Consider the following 23550-nt stretch of genomic DNA (forward strand, 5'->3'; position numbering starts at 1 on the left):
ATCCCCTCCAATGTTCAAGCTCCTCAAGGACCTGACCCGCCCGCCCGAACCGCTGGGCGGGCGCAGCCGCTCTGCGAGCCTCAGTACTGGGGTCACGGCACCTGCACCTACGCCCGCCCCGGCCCCGCCACCGCCAGAGCCAGAGGTGGACGAGCAAGAGACAGACGTGGACGCGCGCACCGTCATCTCCCTAGTGGACGGTCTGCCTGATGTGCACGGCACGATGGCGTATGTTGAGGTGCGTTGCGGTGTGGCCGCGCTGTCCGCAGTGGCATGCTGTACATGATTTCCCGTCTCGTCCCGCGTTCTGGACTTGTTGGGCTAGCTGTATCCGGCCTTCTAGGCTTCTCGGGTTCACTACCTCGGCCTCACCACCGCTCACACCAGACATTTTCCCATCTGCTCACGCTGCCATCGAAACCGGCGACGCGCGCCGCCTTCCGCCGGCATGAGGGGTTCGCGCGCCTCTTCGCCGCACTCCATGGGCTTGGGTGGGCAAGGCGGCCTGACGCAATAAGCCAAGACGAGTGGACCGTGTTCGAAGTGCAGCGAGCAGAGGGGCTACGGCTGTGGTTCGAGGCTCTGGCTTGGGGGATGGGGGATCGGGCTGGCGAGCGCGCCTTCGATGTAAGTGCCGCTATCGACTTGAGTTAACGCAAGGCCCTCGGAGGCTACATGGCCCTCCTACCGCTCCTGCGTAAGCTCTCGTCAGACGACGCCGACACGGCCGACGCCGAGGTGCTCGGTATCCTCCTCTCTCACCTCCTCGGGAACAACTACACTCTGCGCTCCCTGTTTACTGGGCCAAAAGTCGACGCCGATGCTGTTCTCAAGGACGCTCATCTGCGCTGGGCACAGGGCCTGCCATTGTTGTGGGCGTATATCTGGGGCCTCGAGAAGGGAGATCTGGAGCGCGAGGCGCTGTACGACGGCGCGCGAGAGGCCACAGCAACACCAGCCGTCTGGCTCACACTATGCGTCATTCGTGCCCTAGCTGCCGACCGCACCAATCTCCTCCTCATCCGCGCCAACCTCCCGGCTCTCCCCGAGTTCCTAGTCACTCGCATATACGGGTATGAGCCCGAGCGGCACTTTGACGTCACCTTTCCACCGCGCGACGAGTGGTTCCAGAACGTGCAGGCCGAGCCGGTTGCTCCGGCCCGCGAGTGGTTTGCCCCGTCTGCTGAGGGTCGGGCTTTATATCTCAGCCTTCTGCAGCGCGTGGTGACAGGCGGCATGGACACTCAGATCACATGGCGCCTGTTCCAACTCGTGCGGAAGGCGCCGCCCAAGCCGCCCAGGATCGAGCCGGACAGCATTGCGTCCAGCGGAGCTGCTACACCGATCGCACGTCCCGCCAGTCCTGGTGCCGAATTCGTCACCCCTGCCTCGACGCCTGGGCCAGATACGCCGCGGTCGCAGAAGAAGAGGCCGACGTTGAAAATCAAGCTCTCGCCACCTCTGCACGAGAGCCTCGACACCGAGGTGCTGGACCTCGTCCGCCGCGCCATGCGCTCTCACAACCCACATGCGTTCATCTTCCGCTCCGCCCCTGGGGTAGAGGACGGGAGCCTCGACCTGAGCGAGCTGGACCGGCCCTTCCCGCCAGCCGCGAAGGGGTTCGTCTTCGCGGCATGGGTCAACATCTCGCGCCTGACAGAGGGCATCACACTCCTCCACCTCTCGCAGGAGGGACGCAAACACCCGCTTTTGGCGGTGCGGGTTCTGGAGAACTCGCAGATCTCGATCACGACGACCGCGTGGAGCGACAAGGATGACGAGGTTGAGGAGGTCATCTGTGGTGCGGCGGACGCTCTCATTCCTCACCGCGAGTGGGTACACTTCTGCGTCGGGTGTCGGAAGGGCAGAGCTGCCGGCGAAGCACGTATTTTCATCAATGGGCGCCGTGTCGGCGTCATGCACGTAACCTACCCCATCCCACGCCCAGGCGCGAAGGAGGGCGTGCGCGTGAGCGTCGGGCGCGCTCCACCCGAACCCGATTCCAAGCCTACGCTAGGCCACGGCGAGGGTAACGAGTGGTCGCTGGGCCGTACGCTCCTCCTCGAAGAGGTTGTGGCTGAGGACATCGTGTTGCTGATGCACCACCTCGGCCCACGATACGCGGGAAATATGCAGGAGGCGGCAGGTAAGTTCCTGACATACGAAGATGCAACCGCAATCAATATCAACCTCCACGCCCTCGCGGCAGGCCAAAAAGCCGCACTCCTCCCAGCCAACAGCCAGCTCGTGCGGGCCATATCCTCGGGCCCAGCGATCCCAGAAGATAATATCATGCTCTCGTTGTCAGCGGCCGACGTCCTCCCGTCCCAGTCAGGGGAAGAAGAAGGCGTCTTGAATGGGGCCGTACCGCACATCTCGCGAGCGCGCGACTTCACATACGCAAGAGCGCACCTCGTCGGCTCCATCTTCCCCTACGCCATGAGTGACATGGACGTGGTCGCCGGGTCTGCTGGCGGCGGTGTTTTGGTTCTCAAGTTGGTCGATTTGGCATCTACTCCCGACGAGCTGCGCACCACGCTTGGAGTACTCTGGGATATGTTGCGGTATTCGTGGGCGGCGAGCGAGGAGATGGAGCGCATACGTGAGTTTGGGTAGGATGGGGCTGACGATAGGCGGATACGACCTGCTCGCTGCTATACTCCGGCCTAAGATGGGGGCGCTGGTTGATACGCAGTGTGCGGAGGGCATTCTGGCGTTCCTTGGGATTGATATCAATGACCCGAGGTGAGTGCTCCCTCCCTCTCTCCCAACAACCCGCCTTCTATAAGTCGGCTCGATTTAACGATCCATGAGATTGGACGTGGCCTGGCGTTTATGATGGTTCCTGTTACACACTTGCTGACCGCAGCTCCGCACGCGTCCAGTGTTCGGCAGGATATAAAGCCCTCGGACTCGACCTCGAGCTGTGGGCACACGCGCAGCTGCCAACCCTCACGCTCTACCTACAGCACTTCCAGGCGCTCCTCGCGGAGTCGCAGTACCGTCGCTTCAACCAATTACGTACATTCCAAAAGTCCAACGTCGTCCGCAAGCTTCTCTATGCGCTGCGCTCAGGACACTATACCCACGCTGCCGTCCCGCTTGCTGTCAACACTCTCCGCCTCGTGCTTACGAGCCGCTGGTCCGCCGAGGACGGCATCAAGCCCGTGTTCTCGTACCTCGTCTCGGCGCTGTGTCAGCGTGAGTTTCCTCGGACAGCTATGTAGTCGAAATTCTCAGCTGACTCTAGTCCCCTCTTCGACCTACATCGTGCCCACGGAGCCCACGTCGGCCCAGTACCCCGCGGCACTCATCCTCACCATGCTCGCGGACGTTCTCAAGAACGCCAAGCGTCTGACCAAGCTCAACAAGGCCATTTCGCTCCACCGCCTTCTCGTAATCTTCCTGCAATCCAACCCGACACCGTTCGTCGTCGTGCCCTGCACCGACATCCTAGCACTGTGCCTCTCGACGCCAAGCCACGACTCGTTCCAGCGCCACTTCGAGGCCGAGGGCGGTTTCGTCCTCCTCGCCAAGACTCTTGCACCGATCTGGAACGCGCACATCCAGGATACGGTCTTCGGCATGCTCTTCGGTCCGACAGGAACGGCAGGGGCAAGCCTCGCCTGCCCGCCTGTCATTGCGAGCGTGTTGGCCGCACTCGACGCTCTCCTCCACTCCGCGAGTGGTGGGAGTGGGGTTGCTGACATGGCAAGCAGCGTCGGCAGCATCAGTAGCACGATCAGCGGGTTGTCCATCACCCCGATTCGACAGCATCCGGACGACGACTCGGATTCGGACTCGGGTACGGAGATTGACGACGACGGCCGCCTCGAGAGCCTCCTCACCAAGCTCGCACAAGTGTACCGCCAGTCCTCGCCGCTGCGACGCGCTCTCACTGCGCGTCGCATCGAGTCCATGCTGCCAGCCATGGTCGACTTTGTGACGATGACCGTGAGCTCGAGCTCTGCGGCGGTGGAAAGCCAGCGCGCCGCCGCGCTTCAGTGGCTCCAGGCGCTGGTGGATTTAAGCAAGTCGCCCGCAACCATCATCACGCAGCTCAAGCTCCTCATCGAGCAGCTCAAGGCGTCGAGCTCGGCGGACACCGCGGCGCGCACGCCGACATCTGTGGCCGGTTCCATCTCCCGCCCAGCGCCGCCAAGACGGTCCTCGTCCAACCTCTCCACATCCATGCGCTCCAATTCCAGCGTTACCAGTATCTCATCGCCCCTCCGCCGTGCACCCTCGGGTGAGGGCGGTGGACCTCTGGCGCGCCTCCGCGCCCGAAACCCAACCCGAATGCCCCTCCGTCGCACGCTTACGGGCGAGAGCATCCTACAGGAGGAGCGGGACAAGAACGCTGCGTGGCGCATGATCATCTTGTCGACTGTAAGCCTATGCGACGTAACGGTGAGCTGACAGCAGGACGCGCGGAAGCACGCGACAGAGACGCTCGAGCGTAAGGAGCACTGGCACCGTCTGAACCAGGTCGAGTGGCCTGGGCTGGTCGCCGCGCTGCGGGCGGAGAATGGCGTGTGGGCGGAGGACGACAGGCCTGCGACCTGGCGGCTGGATGGGAGTGAGGGCCCGTTGCGTATGCGAATTCGCCTTGAGCGCACGGATGCAGTCGACGCGCCTGGCAGACAAAAGATCCGTGCTAACCTCCGTGACGCCATTCCCGGTACAGACGAGCTCTCAAGTGCCGTCTCGCGCATAAACGCCGCGCCGTGGGAAGACCCGTTCAGTCTCGCGATGGGCGAGTCGATGGCGGAGGAGCAGCCCGCTGGTACGCCCACCAAGCCGACCGCACCGGCGGACCCGTCCCAGGCTGGCGACGACGAGAGCGACGACGACGCCTATCATGAGGTCGAGGACGAGTCCACCAACAAAATGCGCCTCGTGGCAAAGGCTTTGCAGGCTGGTGATGTCGTCGAGTCGGCGCACAACATTGTGCGGATTGTCGGCGTTGACGCGCTTCCTGGCCTGCTCATTCTCGGGCGCAAGAACCTGTACCTCATCGATGGGCTTGTGCAGACACCAGAGGGACAGGTGATCGAGGCGGAGCACGCACCGCGCGATGTCCTCTCTATCCCGAGCGGGACGTTGGCTGACTTCGATCCGAGCGACCAGAGATCCCACAGGTGGACATATTCCGACATCGTCGAGACGAACAAGCGCGCGTTCCTGTTCCGCGACGTCGCTCTCGAGCTCTACTTTGCCGACAAGCAGAACTTCCTTGTCATCTTTCGCGACAAGCGGGAGCGGCAGACCGTTGTGCATAAGATGGGGATCAAGAGCGGCACAGCGCCGCGCGTGCTCAACTCTTTTGTTCTCGACACACTGAGTCGCGCGCTGGTGGACACGCGCGAGGTGCAGCTCGAGAGCATGACCCGCAAATGGCAGAGCCGCGAGATCTCTAACTTTGCCTACCTCCAGTTGCTGAACCAACATGCGAACCGAACGCCCAACGACGTGACGCAGTACCCCGTTTTCCCGTGGGTGCTGGCCGACTACACGTCGCAGATCCTCGACCTGTCGAAGAAGGCGAGCTACCGCGACCTGTCGCGGCCGATGGGTGCGCTTACTCCCGCCCGCAGGGAGGAGGCACTAGAGCGGTACCAGGTGATGGAGGGCGTGGGCGAGAAGCCATTCCACTACGGCACGCACTACTCGAGTTCGATGATTGTGTGCGGGTACATGATCCGCTTGAGTCCGTTCACCGAAATATTCCTCGCGTTACAGGGCGGTACGTTCGACCTCGCGGACCGCCTTTTCTCGTCGGTTCCGCGCGCATGGGACTCGGCCAGCGCGACCAACCGTGGCGACGTGCGGGAGCTCATCCCCGAGTTCTTCTACGCCCCCTCCTTCCTGACCAACCTGAACCATCACGACTTTGGGCGCAAACAGGTATCGGGCGACGTGGTCAACGATGTCGCCTTGCCTCCGTGGGCGCTAAACGACCCGCTACTCTTCGTGCACATCAACCGCGAAACGCTCGAGAGCGACTACGTCTCGCGCCACCTCCCCGAATGGATCGACCTGACGTTCGGACACAAGCAGGGCGACGCGGCATCTTTCAACTGCTTCCATCCACTTAGCTACCGCGGCGCAGTCGACCTCGACAGAATGAAGGACGACGCCGAGCGCGCATCCAGCACTGCCATCATCCACAACTTTGGCCAGACGCCACTACAGATCTTCCGAACGCCGCACCCACACCGTTTCCTCGGCGGTAGAACTACGCTGCCCATCGGCCAGCGGTTCGGCGTCGCTGAGCAGTGGCAGCTCCTCCTGCGCTCCGTGATGCCTATCATGGACGTTGCGTCGCGCGTGCATCACATCCTCGAGAATGATCGGGGAGATGGCCGACCTCGGGTAGAGCAGAAACACCGTCTCGCCGTGCCGGGATATGCGGGGTTGAGTGTACAGTTTGGCTTCGCGGACCAGAGTATCCGGATCTACCATGCAGAGATGGGTCAGAGGGTGAGTCCAGCCGCTCCCTGCAGACATCACTTCTTTCCTCACCCACATCCAACCAACCTACCCTCCCCACTGACTCCAGCTCGTGTACATCGTCGAGGGCATCGATGTCACTCATGCGGCCTTCGCAGCCCCAACCCTCCTCGTGACCGTGAGCTCGCTCGGCGTGCTCACAGCCTGGCGCCTGGCCGTGAAGGGCGGCGGTCTGCGGCGCGGAGACGCTGGCCTAACCCGCGAAGCAACGCTGCGGGGCGCGAACCGCACAGTCACCTCGCTGGCTGTGAGCACGGCCTGGTCATTTATCGTGACGGGTTGTGCGGACGGCACGGCGCTCGTCTGGGATTCGAACCGGCTGAGATACACTCGCGCTCTAAAGACGCCGCGCACCGATCCAATCGAGCATATCGGCATCAACGAGGCGAACGGCCACATTTGTCTCGCCTCCGCCCGCTATCTCTACATGTTCAGCCTGAACGGGCACCCTATGGCCGCAACGAGCGCCGACGGTGGTCGCTTCCCCGAGATCCGGTTCGACGACGCGCCTCCCGAAGTCCGCACGTTTACAGGGGGCATCGCGTTCCTCCACCGTGAATTCCTTGCTTCTGGCGACTTGCTCGTCATTGGTGTGAATGGCACGCTTGTGCTGTACCGCTGCATTCCAGGGGTACGGAGATTCGAGGACCAGGACGTCGAGCCATGGCGTCTGGTTCGGCAGGGCGTCCTCTTCCGTTCTGACGAGCATGGACATGGGGACGTGACGGCGGTAATGTTTATTGGGTAAGTGTTGAGCGGCTCTTGGAGGACTAGTTGACACCAGCGAAACGCTCTACGCCGCGTTTGAGCCGACGCCACCTGGCCGCAAGCACGCGGTGTACCAGTGGTCTCTTCCTGACGCTGGCGGCTCTCTCGTCGCGCAACGCCGTGTGCCTGATAGTACAACGGTGTGCATGTCCCCCAGCTGCGGACGACACTTTGGCCTGCTCGACCCGCGGCGATGGTGCACAGGCTGTGGAGGCGCGTTCTGCGGCGCGCACGCACTGCACGTCGAGTTCTTCGAGAACCGGTACTGCGACGTCTGCCGCGGCCGGCTGGGTGAGGCGAGCGAACTCGGCCTCATGGGCCGGAGCCGGATGGGAAGCCGCGCAGGCTCACTCGACCCGAGCAGAGTCCAGAGCGCGGCGGGGAGCCGGCGAACAAGTGCTACCGGACCGCGGCCGAGTGTCAGTGGTCCCACTGGTGAGCAGAGGGGACGAGTAGTGAGTGATCGGCGGGGGTCAAGGGATCCGTCACGGGAGGGTCGCAGTACGTCGGGTTCGCAGTCGCGCGAGCGGTCGCGGTCACGGTCGCGGTCGAGGCTCGAGGTGACGGGGTAGTGGTGGTGCTTGTAGTGTGGATGCAGCGCTTGTTAAGTAAAGCCTTGCAGCAAGTTCCGTGTGCTCCTCGTTGTCGTTCTCCTATGGCGTCATGGCTGAGCAGCTTGCGTTCGTGTGGGGTTGGTGGCAGTAGGCCTTACTATCACATCGGCTGTCCAAGAAATGTAGTCTGAACAGTGCTGTGACTGGGTGACACAAATCTGGGTGCCTCCAGGGTGGCCAAGATTACCAGGCAGAAGTCTAAAGGCCATAGCCCCATTCAAAAGGATTCCTGAACAGCGCTGCAGACAGGAGAGACAATAAGAACGGCTCCAGCGCCTTTCATCTCTATTTTCCCTGTAAGTGGCGCTGCCACGGCTGCCACTAACCACGCGCTCCAATCCTTACCATTCCTCCTACGATCCTCGTAACAAGAGCCCCACAGAAACTGCGATGAAAGTCATGTTAGGGCGAGAGCAGCGACTCAGGCATGTACATCTACGGTATTTGCTCGCAACTCGCACCCGTTCGCATCACGCACCTTCCCCGTCAGCTTGCTCTTTCTCACTGTATCCTTTAAATTTGGTTTCTTCATTCTTCACTCTTCATTGTTTCTCCACTCACTCCTCAAATACTGGTCATCATGTCCTCAGCCCCTCGTCCCCCTCCTAGGACCCCATTCCCCACTAGTCTTCGACCCCGCCCTAATATCACCCAGACAAATGGGAGCGACTCCTCAGACTCAGAGTCTTCTACCTCTCTCCACGCTGCAGATACCACATCCTCCGGTCAACACACACCTCCGTTTTCTCCTTCTCTGAATATGCCTGCGCCACACCAGACTCCTCTCAACAGTCCCATTTATGAAATGGCCGACATGCAACTCAGTCCTCAATACCCGTCTTCATCCTCCGATCCCATGTCAAACCAACCTCCTCCGCTATTCCATCCACCTTCCCTCAATGCACCTTCCTCGAACAGAAGCCTAAGTCCTTCCCGACCTGTGACACCCGAACACAGGACTCAAGTCGTCTTACCGACCTTTTTTTCGATACCGACCGCACCTCACAGTCCTAACTGGTTCCACCACTCACCGTCGTCATCGCCCACGCACCATCGGCGGTCCATGTCGCCACGGAGGGATCACCTCGGCGCTCGGCCAGACAGGCGCCGCTCATCCACTGATCGAACGCGCCCCACCCCTGTTTCCTTGGTTGATGAAGACGACAACCCCAGCATCAACACAGAATTGTCGCCCCTGTTGCCGCCCTAACTGCAGTAGTGCGTCACAACCGGCTGCTTCACGAACGGATCACTTTCCCGGGGGGTAACGCTTCAGGAAGCCCCGCGATTCCCAGTAACCTCGGCCGTCGCGGCACTCGACATGACCGCATTCTTATGATACACAATCTTCCCAATGGTGTAAGGGAGAGGGAGCTGGCTGAGTATCTTTCCGAAAAGGTTAACACTGCTGTAGTGACTATTTGTGGAAGTGTCGCAACCATCGAGTTCATGAATGTGACCGCAGAGCAAGCGACGATATATCGTGAATCACACCAAAGCAGTCCTGACATCCAGTTACTGGTCTTGAGATTGACGGCACACCGATGTCCATGACATGGCTACTGTAACGACCTGAACCCCAACCGTGACAGCGCATCAGGAGAGAAGAACCGGCAGACGAATGAAGAACAAGACGGAGCGATGCAACTGTCTTAGTGGACTTGCATGCGGAACTACAATATAGTGCTTTAGCTGGCATGCATTGCTCGAAATGTATTAGGTAGCGCTTAGGTGGCAATGTATGTCACTTTGCTCGAGAGGTTACAGGCAGCACTGTTTTTGTGTCTCCCATACAGGCATCTTCACCTTCGCTCATCACCCATCTTTCCCGAACAATTGATCCAGTATACGACCGCTTGCCTTCCGTCTCTCCTCTGCTTTTGCAAATGGCCGAGCAGCCCCTTATCGATCCCGCCGCATGGACAATCGCCGACACCGTGCTCCCGGACTCGAACCTCACGCCACCGTTCACATCTTTACCCTCAACCCACGCCGTCGGCCTCGGACGTTCATCCGATTCTCACCTCTATCCCCTCCATCTCTCGCATCGAATCAAGCTCCCCATCTTTCGGCGAGCGTCTAAGTGACCGCTTCCGCCCCAGCGACCGGACGGCAGAACGCACAGCAATAATTAGCCCAATCACCCAGCTATAATCGGCGAATTGGCTGCATACCCCCCCGTGCAAGATGGTAGCATTGACTGCCTCAGAGTGATGGGGTGAGTTGTGTGGGCCGACTTCCTAGGCACACGCAGCAAGGACGCGTGACATCTTTGGAGTCGGAGGAAAGGAACGATGACAGTAATGTACATGATACATTGATCAATGGACGGTGGGTAGTGTAACGTGCTCGACGATACTTGGTACAGTGTGAACGGGGTTTGTGGCGCTGCAATGGCGCGATTGTAATTGAAATATAGATGAGCCGGAGATGTCCTTGACGAGTTCAGACTCCCGAGCCGTGCGTTTGCACCAAAGTCCTACTGTAATTGGACAGAGATAACAACCTCCTAGATACTCAGATTGCCGTCATGGGCCCAATATGCGATTGCGAAGCAGAGTATGAAACGTGGAAGGAATGCCGTGCCGAGCAACTCTCCTCCGCAGACTGAACATCGTCCATAACTCCCCGCGCGTTTCGTATCCAAGGGAACGCTATTCATGTTAGGTTTAAATAGCTGTTTAGAGGAACCCGCTTTCAGAGTTTGAGTGATTTGACAATTGACCCTCTGGGCGATTTTGGTTGATTGATTGTACCCTCATCCTTCGACGAGCGTAGCCGCTGACCATCCATCCGGCCATTTCGCTGGCCTTCAGTGACGTATTAGGATAGTCACACTAGACCATTGGGATAAACTGAGCCGTTTCCAGTCACGGTTCGCCCAAGAGTACAGCCTGACACTGAACAGTCACTTGGTGCATCATTGCAGCCCACTTGTAAAGGCGATAAACTACAGTTAAGGGGGACAGGATAAGTCCGATGAGTGTCCATGTACAAAGATGAGAGAATAGAGTAGTATTCCTGAACTAGCTGCCGAGGCTAGAAGTGGACACGATCATCCTCCAGCTCGGGCAGGACGACACTAATGGGCCAGCGGCTGTCGATCAGGACATCGTGAACTGGGGTCAGATCAACGTCGAACACCTAAACCAACGCTTGCGGCGGGCAATCTTCGCATTGGCGCGCTGGAACACGACCTTGGCGACAGTGTTCTTAACCGAGAGGTGCTCAATCACCCCGACGTGGTGCAGGAGGAAGGAGGTGAGGTCGTCCCGACTGAGGGTCGAAGGGAGCGGGCCGATGAGAGCGGTGCGCTCGTCGCGCGAGAGGGTGGCGGGGCGGTAGCTGTCAGTGATCCGCTGCTCGAGAGGACGTCTGCGGTATGCGCGGGGAGACCAGGGCTTATAGTGCCAGTACATCGGACGGTCGTGGAAAAGGGGGCCGACGTGATGCGAACGACGGCCACGATCGTGGTGACCATATGCGTGTCTGTCAGGACGATGCGGCAGGCTAGGGTAGAATTGCGGGTTGGAAGTGGCCTGGGGAGGTGAGATCATTTGATGAATTATATGGTTGCCAATGCTGGGCGTGAGAGCCATGGCTGCGTGGACCGAGCCCGAGGAATCGGGGGTAGTGCCAGGCAGACCAAGTTGGCTCCACGGGGGATTGAACGACCGCCAGTTCTGCGACGTCCACCTGCCAGACTCTTGTAGGGTGGGCGTAATGAAGGAAGGAAGCTGAACATCCTCGAGCCCATTGGTCTCGAGGCTAGAGTTGGGCTGCAGAGGCGAGAGGAAGCGGGACGGAGCATACCAAGTACTGCGCGAAGCAAAGCTCACCTCACTCGTGTCTCCAGGCGAGTGGTACTTGGGGTCTTGATCGAGGGAGGGGCTTCTGCCCTCGGGGGTCAGCGTCTCGGGCGTCGGCGTCAGCGACTCAGGTGTCGGCGTCGGCGTCAAGCGTGCCTCCCAGGGGCTATGGTCAGTCACACATCAACACGGCGGCTCACTCGTCATCGTGGGAGTATTCCATTCTGAAGTAGTTTGTTGCTTGTTTGTTATGCAGGCAACTCAAGAGATGAAGAGGAGGGAAATATGGTGTGAGAGAGACCTGAGAGGTGAGAGGTGAATGATGAGGATGATGAAGTGGGTGGTTCAGAGGTCAAGCTAATATACATGTAAAGGAGGGGAAGGTACATGTATATGTATTGTAGATTTGGTATGATCATGACGAGCTGGGGAGCGAAGTGTGACTCACTCAAAGTTACCCGAGCAAATGTTCAACTTGACACTCTCACATACGCATCCTCGCACCAGACGTGTGACCCGATCCTCGCCACTCATGTCATTCTCGTGTCCCTCGCTCACATACCCTCATACAGATAGTATCGGGATCTCCTCCGTCGCCGTGGCCCCTCGTTTACCAGAACGACGATAATCCACCGCCCAAAGTCCAGCACATTATCATGCACTGCCGTCAGTTCTAAAACAGTCTTAAGAGCTTAACTCACACAACTACGGTGGGTGCTCAGCCTGTGAATGTGTGAACGCCCCCTCAGTGGCGCCATGGGACATCCGTATGACCCCAACTCAAGCTGTAAGGCGGAGCAGGGTGGTGGCAAGTTAGCCAGCGCTTACCCCCTGAAGGACCCCAGTGGGTGCCACGCGCGACAGGAGAAAAAAGGGGATGCAGTGTTAGGTAGGGGTCTCTAAGCCTCGGCTTGATGCGGGGGGATCGAAGTGGCGTGGGGACTTGGCTTGAGAGTCGGCTTGGGGCTAGGTTGTGAGAAGAAGAAGAAGAAGGCGGATACGGTAGCGCCCTAGGTTGCCCATGTCAATGACATCGCTGTCAAAGCGTGGGATGCAGACTCATCATCGGGTGACAAAATGGAGTGTGGCGACGAGACCGCCAAGACTAAGCTTGGGGCATATTCACGAGCAGTTGACTTTGATATCGATTGCAGATGCTGCTCTTTGAAACCAGGTGATACAGTATCAATTTTGTTACTAGCTGCAAAGGTGTCGACCTCCAACCTCATCAGTCGAGTAAGACAAGGAAGACAAGGAGAGGTATAGTAGACGCCATGAATGACAATAAACAGGTAGTGTTCAATCAACAAGCACGGACGAACATATCTTCGCAACGACTTACTCGAGCGGGCAAAGGCTTGATATCGATTATTCTGAGTATCGCCCACTGTACAAGATTGATGGGGATGAGTGGAATGAAGTTAATGAGCAAATGACTTGTTGAACACGCGATCAATAGCCAGATTCTGATCCATTGTCCACATGACGCATGACGACAATCCGTCAGGTACAGTTCTAGTGACGTGACTGACTTTTGCCACCCTACTTTGACAATGACGAGTATTTGACTCTGGTCAAGAAAACAATGCGTGGGTCAGTCTACCTAGCTGGGTATGTGTACTCGGGGGCTCGGGGGTCTCGGGGCTGGGGGGGTTACAAGAAAATAGGGACATAGTACTTTGTCACCTTTGTCACAGTGCAGTGGGCCCGTGCTCTATCCTCCTGTTTGTTGAGCTCACGCACATATTACCCCATTAAAACGCAGTTTCGCCGACGTTCTCGCACATAACGGCCACGGCGAGGGTCAGCTTCTTGGCTCGCGCGTAGTTGTGAACTATTGTCAGCTCCATTTGTCTCATCTTCTCACGTTGCGGCTTTGCGAGGCGGCCATGCTTCTCGGCAAGAACAGCACAAGCCAATCCGATATTGTCGTCGCATTCGAAGTCCATTTTCCCGAGCTTCCGGCGAAGAAACATAGCGATCTCAGATCCGGGGACCGACCCGGGGCGGTAACGGATGAACACCGTACGCTCACTTTCGCTAAGACTTGGGGTGAAACCCAGAACGGGTGTTCCTGGGAGAGGACCGGGAGGAGAGTTAATGGTACAACGGCCTACGGCGGTGGGATACGGCTGGTAAGAGGGAGAGGATCCAAGCGGATTGCGGGCGCGGAGGGGAGTGAAGACATGAGGCAAGCGGGATTCACGATAGCCTGGTGGAGGAGAGATGATGGGAACGGGGCGCGGAACTGGAGGCTTGGTAGGTGACCAGAAGGACAGGTTAGGTGGGGTGAAGATGGGCTCGGCGAAGGCCGGCTGATGATCAAGTTGAGCGACGGGAGCATAAAGCGGAGGCCCTGGAGGAGAAGCCATGTTGTGAGTCTCAATTGGGTATTGATGAGGAGACACGATCAGCTCTGGGGAGGAAGGCTGAAGAAAGAGGAGTGGGGCGGCAGCGGGACACCTGGGAGAGGGGGAGGAGTGGACCCTGGTGAAGGGCGGCCGCCTCTTATTCCAAGGATTAGTGTCGGCCGTGGATGCAAAGAACGACTTTGGAGGCCTCCCAGAGAGGGTGCGCGATCTGTTGCGGCGGTGCATTGGGATAGTTGAGCGGTGAGGAAATGCAGCTGAGAGGAGTCGGGGGGGAGTGAGCGACAGCACATCGTTCTTCGTGGGATTGGAGTACTTCTTGGAGGTCGGGTACACGGGCTCGTTAGGAACAATGCTGTCGTCATCGGCATCGTCTGCCATCGCGTTGTCGATGTCGTTGTACAGACCATTGACCCCATCCTCGGGTTTGGAGGCGCTGGTATCAACATGGTGAAGCAATTTGAGAAGGAAGGTGACTTGACTCACTCGAACGACGTTGGATACTGCCCCGAGACGTCGCCCATGATAAAGAGGGAATGCAGTCAGAGTATAAATGGGATAGAGGGCGCAAGACAGTGTTGGAAAGGCAAGAAGGTGATGTAGAGAAAGAAGTGACAATGAGTTAAAGAGTGAATTAGAAATGCGTAGACTCGGGATGAAGCAATATATTTTGGCCGAGTGATGTTGTCAATTGTCAAGGAAGAAGGCGGTGGCATTTGTGTTCTTCCAGGGCTCCCTTCCTCGCACCAAAATCCATGCTGCTCATAGATGTGTAACTCGTTCTGTATTCTATGGATACAGTAAAGACAGTCGAAAGAGTTGGTCTCAAGGTTGGCTGGGCCATTGCCACTCACACCACTTCGCTCCAACATACACTGTAGTCACAGCCGGTTCTGGCTGGGCGATGCAAGCGAAAGCACCTCGTTCACCAAAAGGACCTGGTCCTCAACCGGAGAGTTGACCTCCGTCTCATGAGCTAGGCCTGCCAACGGCGTGGGCGAAGGCGTTGGGATGAGGTGCTAAGAAAACCCATGGGGGCGGCTGAATAGGCTGAGACGACGGTTGACGGAGAGGCGGCAGGTCTTGAAGGGGGCTACGAGTTTGAGCTTGCTCAGGCTACTGTAGGCACGTGTACGAGATTGCCCTGGTGAAGGCATGGGTTGCATGTACAGTAGTGCCGGAGCGAGCATTCCAACTAATGCCAGCTCCTCTGACGGCCTTGCAGTTCACCTCGATCATTCGACGCCACGCGTACTGGTATCACCTTGATCAAGTAAACAGTTGAGCCTTCAGTAGTTAAACGCTCAAATGCCCTCCAGTTTCTGAAAACACACGCCTACAGTACCAATGCATTCGACTGGCAGAGGGCGCCGGTGGGGCCGATACTGTTGTTCTCAGCCCTCAGTTCTTCCCACGTCAGATAAAAATAGTGAGGACTTACGGTACACTGTAGCGCAAAGCCTCGTGTTCAAGCTGAGCAGAGAAGTGCACATCTGCCAGCCAGTCGATTACGCAGATTCTCTCCACCGGTCCGAGGCGGAATGCGAGGGATGCACGCAAGTCCGCCACCATGATGCCGTCGGGGACGGGGTAGAACAGGAACCTCCTGACGTTGCGAGTGTGCTGGAGGGGTGTCCCCGGACCGAGGCTGAAGCGCGTGGATAGGGGGTCCGGATGACTCGGGAATTGTTTAAGTGGGACGTTCGGGGTTGAGGGGCACTTGAGAGGGATGTCGCGGAAGGAATAGTCTACTGTACCTGCTCCCTCCCTAGGTGGCTTGGTGAGTTGGACGAGCCTAGAGATGAAATTTGCAGCTTCTGGGCTAGAAGCTGGGGTTAGCCTTGATATTGATTGGCTTACCTCGTCAAGCGAGAGGTCGAGTTCCATTGGCTGGGACATAGCAAGATGTTGAGGAATGAAGGTAGCAACGAGGAGTCTGGTGAGTTAGATTATTTGTGAAGAGCGGCATTCGTGGCGCCGAAACTGCGCGCATCATTGCGGCTCTCTAGCCCTACCTCAGTCCGATGAATCGGCTTGTCATTTCTTCTGCATTTTTCCATGTCACGGTAGCCTTTGTGCAGGCCGTGTAGGCTTCCCAAGCCGTGGACCCTCTGTGGGGGCCCGTCGGTCGTTATTTTTATACTTCTACTAAATCTTTCGATGCCGACAGAAGCGTTAGGCATAGGCGCACCAACCCGACATGTATCACAGATGAACTGGTTACAAGATTACATGAGGCTGCTGCGAGGTTGTCGCGCTCGTTCCCGATCAAGACGATCGAGCTCCCCTCCCGCCCTCGCCTTGTCTGTTGTACGGCGGGTTAAAGTGTGACGAATCACATCGACCATCTGTTCCCGAGAGGCCGTGGATCGACTCGGCCAGTCATCTCGGGGGAATCTCTCCTCATCTGTCATAGGGTGCGGCGCTTCAAAACAGCGGTCGCCGTGCTTAGGAAACGCCTGGACAGGAAATAGTGGGAGGGGCCATGCGAAGAGGCGCACTGGTGTCAGCTTTGCCGGGATATATGCATTGTAGCTCACCTCCATCGATCGCTGCGGAGCGGACTGGTGTCAACTGGGAATAGCTCTGATAGCTTACAGAACTGGAGCGCCCGGTTTCCTTGAGGTTTCTCGAACACGACGCGGGCGCAACCTCCAGCAATATGTACGAACCCCACTGCTCCCAGGTGGCGAGTTAGCTCGTAACCGAGTGCAGCCTCGGTGCCGTTGGGGACCGGACAGATGAGGTAGTGCCGAGCGCGGTAGGTTGGGTGATCAGGTAGGGCTGGGAGGTCGGTACTAAGGCGCGTGCCGAGGCCCGGTTGTGTGAAGGGAATGGAGGGGCGGGGTGGGAGGGTGATGTGTGGGGGAGGTAGGGTGATGTGTGGGGGAGGTAGGGTTCTACGGCCCCGAGGGAGGCGACGTCGATTCGAAGCCTGCCGTTGGGGTGGTGGAGAGCCGCGAGGAGGGGTGGATTCATACACTGGCAAAGGGCGATCGGGGGTTGAAAGGTGTCGCTTGACCCTAGTTACCGGAAAATATTGGGGAGACGGCGGCAGAGGCGGAGGGGGATAAGAGGGGGCAGGTATGGGAGGAGAGACGGGAGGGGCTGAAGGAGGAGACACAGGAGGGGCTGGAGGAGGAGAGGATTGGGGAGGGAGGAATGGGCTAACAAGAAAAGACACGGAGGAGAGATTGCTTGATGAGTCTGTTCGCAAGTCGGCCAACCCTTGTACACTCCTGGCGGTCCATGCCGTGTCACCAGTGAGGGATAGCGACCCGATGAGTAAGGTGTCGAAGGTCTGTTGTCAGTTAAGAGCACTACGAACGCAGCTCAACCTCGGCTGGGTTGTCGGCAGCCCCAGAGGAAAGGCCCTGGAGAAAACGCTGGGTCAGATCACATTCAAAGGTTGGGTGACGTACCTCCAGGGCGTCGAAATCTGTATCTGCCATGGGTGGATCACTCTCAAGAGGCATGTTGACAAGATGAGTTACTGGACGAAAAGAACATTAATGGGGTTCAGAGGGAAACATTTGCTGGGATATGTCGTCACCTTCCTCCCTCCCACTCATTGTGTCTCAACCTACGGCGTGTGTCAACTATCTCATCACCTCTCCTTCTACATGTCCTCGTATGTTATGCGTAGCTGCATCAGTCGTGGTTCTCCGGATCTTCGTTGTACCGAAGCGATGGTTGTGGGGTTTTTCAGATCTCAGTGCACCGGCAGGGTGCCGAGCTGTGAGGACCAGAGGTTGCTGCGTGGACTGACGATCTCGGTTTCCTTGAGCGGCTTCGGTGACACCGGGTACTCTGGAATCTTCCCGAAACGCGCCTTACCTTCCAAGGTCATACGGACATTGCACAGACGTAGACGGCCTCTGGGGTCAGCAGAACCTGTGAGCACAACACTGACCGCCGTCGATGGCAATGATATCACTGCCGTTAGATCCTCACGAGCTGCAGTTAGGCCTGAAGAAATCCATGGTACGCCTCTCACGGCTCTGAGTGTGCTCACGCGCTATCCTGGCCCCGGCCTGCAGTGCCCCGGCGGGACCAACGTGTACTGTAAGCAGCGCCAAAAGGCTCAGGCCAAGACCTCTACGCACGGAACAGAACAAGAAATAGCGGCAACTTTGGGCTACTTGGGTCTCAATCGGCCGGAGGGAAATTTTCAACTGGACAATATAATGAGGCAGATGAGAGACTTGGTGGCAAAAGGTGGAACGGAAGGGGCGGGAGAGGATGAAGGGTTGTTTGAGAGAGCTAGTTGCGCTGTGTGGAGTAATGGAGGTGCGACAGAAGCTCCCGTGAGAGAGACGCAAGGCGGTTATGAGGGGGGGGGGGGGGTGTAGCCGCGGAGAGGTGGTGTGTTGTAGATATGGAGCGGCCTCGAACCCTCAACATAGGGTGGGGTTGCGCCACGACGTTCCTGCGTCGGTCAGGTGGTAGCCGCTTGTGGGTGTTGGGAGCAGTGGCTAGATCATCGGCATCGGAGGATGATTTGGCGACGATTCTGGTCAGGTCTAGTGTCGAAGGGATGTCCCTAAGTCCAAGGAGCTCGATATCGATGAGCTGCTTGCGGCCAGCCAGGTATCGCTGCGTCCGCGGGAAAGGGGCCTATATACCTCCAGGAGGTCAACGTTCATTTCGAAGGGAATGCAACAAGGCGAAAATGTCTCAAACTTGGCAAGTAAGTGAATGGAGGAAGGCGACAGATACGCAGCACCTTTCCTGGTTGGATTAGTCGATTTCAGGTCAGACAGTAATTAAGCTTAATATACGTACGGCCTACGTCGTCTTTCCGGCAGAGGAGATACGAGCGTATCTCAGCGGGAGGTGACGTGCCGACCGGTGGATCGCCCTCGTCAGCATGGTTGTAGTTGACTCACCTCCGTTTCCCAATGGGTGGTTGCGCCAAGGGTAAAGTGTTATCCTAATGCGGCGGTGTACAAGTCGTGACTATGGGATCGCAGTCACTCTCAGTGTCACCGCGATGGGGGTTACACCAGATGAGTTATGGCGGTTGAAAGAAGAGAGCGGAGACAGCAAGTTAAGATCCCGTCGGGGGGTTGGTACGCCCCAGGTAATGAAGCGGATCACATCAATTGATACAAGTCGAAGTCGCCGCGACGTGCGCTAGCCTTTTCCGGAGATCTGGTAAGCTACGGCCGCGTGGGGCTCGATCCCGGGGATGACACATGGCTTGGCCCGCCACGGGATGTGCGAGACCATGAGAGACTAGACGGGCGCGCGGCCACTTCGACTAGCGGGTCATAGTCGTCTTGACGAGGGCCGCATAGTGCCGGACGTGGCGGGATGGCCATGGCGAGCAGCCGTGCTTCCGTTTGCGACCACATTTGGCAGGCTCGCCGCGGTCGATTGTCGTAGTCTCGACTGTCGTGAGCTCCCTTCACCAAGTGTCCCCAGCTCACAGAAACACAGAGGGCCCGGTTGCGACTTGTCGAAGACTATGTCGGCGATTCCCCCGCCGATGCGCACGGTCGCGGGCCCGAGGTGCGCAAGTGAGGCTGATAATCTGGCTGGCGAGATGCTGTCGGGAACTGGCCAGACGATGAAGTGGTGCCGTGGTAGAGGTGCCGGGATTGGCTGAAGGCCAGTGTGGATGCGTCTGCCGAGGCCGAGGTTGGAAGAGGGGAAGGGACGGGAAGAGCAGGAGGGGGGGATGTGATCTGCGCACAGTTGTGTGGGGCGCTGCCGCTGGTGGCGGTTGACTACGCCTCTGTGGCTCCTCTTGCGTTGCACATTGTTGGTGTTTTGAGGGACGGCGGGTTGGTCCACGGGCTGCTCATGCTCGTGAGTGGGGCATCGGCTTATGGAACGACAAGGGTTGTCGGTTGGTGGGGAGATGTGAGAAGGCTCAACTGTACCGCGAAGACGTGAGTGGATGGAGAAAGTGAAGAAACAAGGAAGACAGGTGAATGATGAAATGGTTAGCCTAAAACAACATGCATACCGGAACCCTAATACTACGCGCCCTCGCCGCCGCTCTCGTTGGTGAAGTCGATGTGCTTCTGGATGTCGGACAGGCTAACCGTGGGCCTGTTGACCTGGATCGAGCGTTCAAAGTCGCGGACGCCGAGCAGGGGCTCCTGCAGCTCGTCCGAGTTGACGTCGCCCCACGTTTTCTCGATCGCACCGGGTGCACCTGGCGAGCAGGGTGTGAGCTTCTTGACAGTCGTCGTGACGCCGTCCTTCTCGACATCGACGTCGATCTCGCGGAAGTGCGTGGCGGCGAGCACCTTCCGCACAGGCTGCATTAGCGCGTCGCGGACGATGACAGCAATGTCCGATCCAGAGTAGCCGTCGGTGATTTCCGCGAGGTGCTTGAAGTCGGCGGGCTTCAGGCTGTGCGGCGTCGTGCCGGTGTTCAACTCGAACATCTTCCGGCGCGCATCGGCGTCTGGGAGTGGGATGTAGATACGCTTCTCGAATCTGTTGTCAGTGTGAGCTCGGGCAACAGGCAAGTCTAGGTGCGAGTTGAAGAGGCCTAGTGGCATCATGCGCCCAGCAATGCTCACCGACGCTTGATGGCCGGGTCAAGCTGCCATGGAATGTTGGTGGCGCCGAGGACGAGCACACCAGTGTCGTCGTTGCCGACACCGTTGATCTGGACGAGGAACTCGGTCTTGATACGGCGGGACGCCTCGCTCTCGCCCTCACCACGCGTGCCCGTGAGCGAGTCAATCTCGTCGATGAAGATGATGGCCGGCTTGTTCTCGCGGGCCATCTGGAACAGCTGCTTGACGAGGCTGGTGTTAACTTAAATCCCGTCAAAATGGCTTACCGTTCACTCTCGCCCATCCACTTGGACACGAGGTCGGACGATGACACGGAGAAGAATGTGCTCTTGGCCTCAGTGGCGACGGCCTTGGCGAGGAAACTCTTACCCGTCCCTGGGGGTCCGTACAGCAAGATACCGCGCCATGGCGTGCGCTTGCCCGTGAACAGCTGCGGGAACTTGATGGGCAGGATGACGGCCTCCTTGAGCGCCTCCTTGGCCTGGGCGAGGCCCGCAACGTCGTCCCACGCCACATTTGGCGACTCGCTCAGAATCGCTCCCTGAAGGCCCTGCCGAAGCTTCTTGATCTCCGGGTCGTCTTCGTCCTTGCCTGTTGACGGGCCGCCGGCCTCAGAGCCGCCGCCGCCCGCCGCGCCTACTTTTGCTCGAGATCGTTTCTCCTCACTCTTGGCAATGTGCTCCTTGAGCTTCTCAGCGCGGTCCAGGTACTCGGTGAACTTGTTACGGATCAATGTCTTAAGCTTGTCGTTCTTCTCGTCTGGCGTGAGCGGTAACTCGGACCAGAGGAGAGAGAGGGAGAAGGGAGGGGGGTGGGGAGAAATGTGTAAGCCGCGTGCAGTACTTGGGTTGCTTGCAGTACGAGGACTCGGCCGGCCGCGGCATGAACGGGGCTCGAGATGCGTAACTGACTACGGTGTCGCCAGGCGATGCACCGCAGCATACCGGCTGGCCAAGCGGAGCTCAACACGGGTGGCGTCCCAACCTCATCCGCGCTGCGCATCGCGAGTACTCACACTTCATCGCCTGCTGTCAGCTATAGCGGGATAGTTCAAGCTCACCATCATGAAGTAGTCGAGTGAGTCCTGGTAGAGCTTGTACGCTTCGGCATAGTTCTGCTTGACATCCTCGTCGATCGCTTTCTGGACGATGCTGATCGCTTTCTGTTGTCAGCCAGATTCAGGTTGTTAGTCACGTCGAGGAAGTTGGAGTTGCTCATGTCGCCGGTCTGTGTTTCAGAGAGGACCGAAAGCGATGAGGAGAGAGATGGAGTGGAGAGGTGATGAGGATGATTGCGACTGTTGTTGATAGTGTGCAGGGTGCTTTCGATGACGCTGGCGCCCTATCGTGCACAGACTCCTAGCCCGCCGGCATTTGATCCCGCTACTCCGCCTAGGCACCAAGTCTGGCTTTAAACCACCTCCACCTTGACAGTTCCGTTCATCCATCAACTCGTTTCTCGACACTACATTTCCCCATCCACCTTCCAGGTTGTCTATAATCAACTGAGCGCCATGGCCAGCGCCTCTGGATACAACTACCACCGGTTCGCCCGCGCGCTGCTCAAAAAGTCGCGTAAATGGGAACCATCACTCTCCATCCAACTCTACCAGAGCTACTGGAGATTCGAGAACTCTGTGAGTGTCTGGGACAGAGCACGCGAGGAGGATCGCCGAGAATAGAACGACGATGGTTTTGCAGTCTGTGTACCTGGGTCTCGGCGACTGGGCGTGCTGCTCCTCACGAGCCACCTTTCTCCGCCTTCCTTCTGGATGCGTCGCGTGAAGGATCTCAGCTGGGCTGACAGCAGGACATAAACTTCCTCTACGATGGGCCTATGAAGCCGTTCCTCCTCGCGCTGCGCGCGCAGGTCATTCCGGCGGCGCTCATCCCGTTCCTGTACGATATCCGGCCACCAGTATCGTTCGTCGATGGTTGTCTAGTCGTCGAAATACAGGACTTCCGCAAAACGCCAGAAGTACGAAGTCGCGTCGTGATGCGACCTGCGCCGGAGACGCTGCCACTCACAATTGACATCATGCTCGGGCGACGAGCCGAGGTTTGGGACGAGGCGATGACCCTTGAGCTGGAGAGCCGTGTGATGGTGAGTGATAGGAGTTGTAGCATCGAACGAGTGAGGCGGCTGTCTGTGCGATATGTCGCTGTCACTCGTGTCGCACCCACCCGTCCGCTGGAAAGATTCGCCATCGAGCTGATCACAGGCCGCCACTTCTGCACCACTGTATCTCGGCACCTCTCCACTCGCTGCTCGAAACGCGGCGCTTTCACTAGCGCTCACCGCACCTGCCAACCCCAGCACGGGGGCTGATGGCGCCCCACGATCTTCACAGGCGCAGGGCGAGGAAGAGGATAGCGAGCAGGAGGCGCTGCGCAAGCTCCTCGCGACTGGATCCAACGGGCGGGCATTCCAGCCCAACTGGTCTGTGATCAGAGTCTTGGACCGGATAGCGAATCTCCGGAAGGAGAAGGAGCGAGAAGCGGCCGCGCGTGCGGCCGGAAACGGGAACAAGGAAGAGAAGAAGAAGCCGAAGAAGAAGCGGCCAGCGGAGGAGGAGAAGGTCGAGGAGAAGAAGGAACCGCCAAAGAAGAAGAAGAAGACGGCGGCAGCCAAGGAGAAGGAGGCGCGAGAGGCCAAGCTGCGCGAGGAACGCGAGGCGCGAGAGAAAGAGGAGCGAGAGAAGGCGGAGAAGGAGAAGGGTAAGAAGAAGAAGAAGAAGAAGGACGAGGAGCCGGCTCCCGCCGCGGCCGACAAGCCAAAGTCGAAGAAGAAGAAGAAAGAGGAGAGCGACAAGGAGGAGGAGGAGAAGAAGAAGCCGACGCCCAAGAAAAAGAAGAAGGTCGCTGCTAAGGAGGAAGGCAAGTAGGGTGGATTGAAGGTTCATCGGCGGTGAGGTGGGATTAGAGTACACTATAATTGT

The 23550-nt window shown here is 58.2% G+C and overlaps 6 protein-coding genes across 6 annotated transcripts; 2 read left to right on the forward strand and 4 right to left on the reverse strand.

Moving 5' to 3' along the window:
- Positions 1-10: 10 nt before the first annotated feature.
- Positions 11-7986, forward strand: BPH1 (uncharacterized protein; the record flags this gene model as incomplete). Its single annotated transcript, XM_060602326.1, has 10 exons — positions 11-238; positions 388-627; positions 661-2602; positions 2634-2745; positions 2870-3201; positions 3251-4389; positions 4426-6483; positions 6563-7257; positions 7298-7716; positions 7904-7986. 10 exons carry the CDS (start codon positions 11-13, stop codon positions 7984-7986), a joined length of 7248 nt encoding a protein of 2415 aa, XP_060458731.1.
- Positions 7987-10934: 2948 nt separating this feature from the next.
- CcaverHIS019_0510950 (uncharacterized protein) lies at positions 10935-11927 on the reverse strand (the record flags this gene model as incomplete). The annotated part of the gene is made up of 3 exons (XM_060602327.1): positions 10935-11014; positions 11050-11870; positions 11905-11927. The coding sequence occupies 3 exons, from the start codon at positions 11925-11927 to the stop codon at positions 10935-10937; spliced, it is 924 nt and encodes a 307-aa protein (XP_060458732.1).
- Positions 11928-13458: 1531 nt separating this feature from the next.
- CcaverHIS019_0510960 (uncharacterized protein) lies at positions 13459-14597 on the reverse strand (the record flags this gene model as incomplete). Its single annotated transcript, XM_060602328.1, has 3 exons — positions 13459-13538; positions 13572-14509; positions 14560-14597. The coding sequence occupies 3 exons, from the start codon at positions 14595-14597 to the stop codon at positions 13459-13461; spliced, it is 1056 nt and encodes a 351-aa protein (XP_060458733.1).
- An 812-nt stretch (positions 14598-15409) lies between these two features.
- Positions 15410-17525, reverse strand: CcaverHIS019_0510970 (uncharacterized protein; the record flags this gene model as incomplete). The annotated part of the gene is made up of 7 exons (XM_060602329.1): positions 15410-15458; positions 15515-15902; positions 16508-16573; positions 16614-16637; positions 16672-16857; positions 17402-17459; positions 17496-17525. 7 exons carry the CDS (start codon positions 17523-17525, stop codon positions 15410-15412), a joined length of 801 nt encoding a protein of 266 aa, XP_060458734.1.
- A 2535-nt stretch (positions 17526-20060) lies between these two features.
- On the reverse strand, positions 20061-21830 carry VPS4 (uncharacterized protein; the record flags this gene model as incomplete). The annotated part of the gene is made up of 6 exons (XM_060602330.1): positions 20061-20526; positions 20613-20843; positions 20879-21371; positions 21628-21637; positions 21673-21774; positions 21807-21830. 6 exons carry the CDS (start codon positions 21828-21830, stop codon positions 20061-20063), a joined length of 1326 nt encoding a protein of 441 aa, XP_060458735.1.
- A 295-nt stretch (positions 21831-22125) lies between these two features.
- SPT20 (uncharacterized protein) lies at positions 22126-23496 on the forward strand (the record flags this gene model as incomplete). Its single annotated transcript, XM_060602331.1, has 3 exons — positions 22126-22248; positions 22422-22715; positions 22834-23496. 3 exons carry the CDS (start codon positions 22126-22128, stop codon positions 23494-23496), a joined length of 1080 nt encoding a protein of 359 aa, XP_060458736.1.
- Positions 23497-23550: the final 54 nt, after the last annotated feature.

The sequence above is a fragment of the Cutaneotrichosporon cavernicola genome, assembly GCF_030864355.1.
Source record: "Cutaneotrichosporon cavernicola HIS019 DNA, chromosome: 5".
Lineage (NCBI taxonomy): Eukaryota > Fungi > Basidiomycota > Tremellomycetes > Trichosporonales > Trichosporonaceae > Cutaneotrichosporon > Cutaneotrichosporon cavernicola.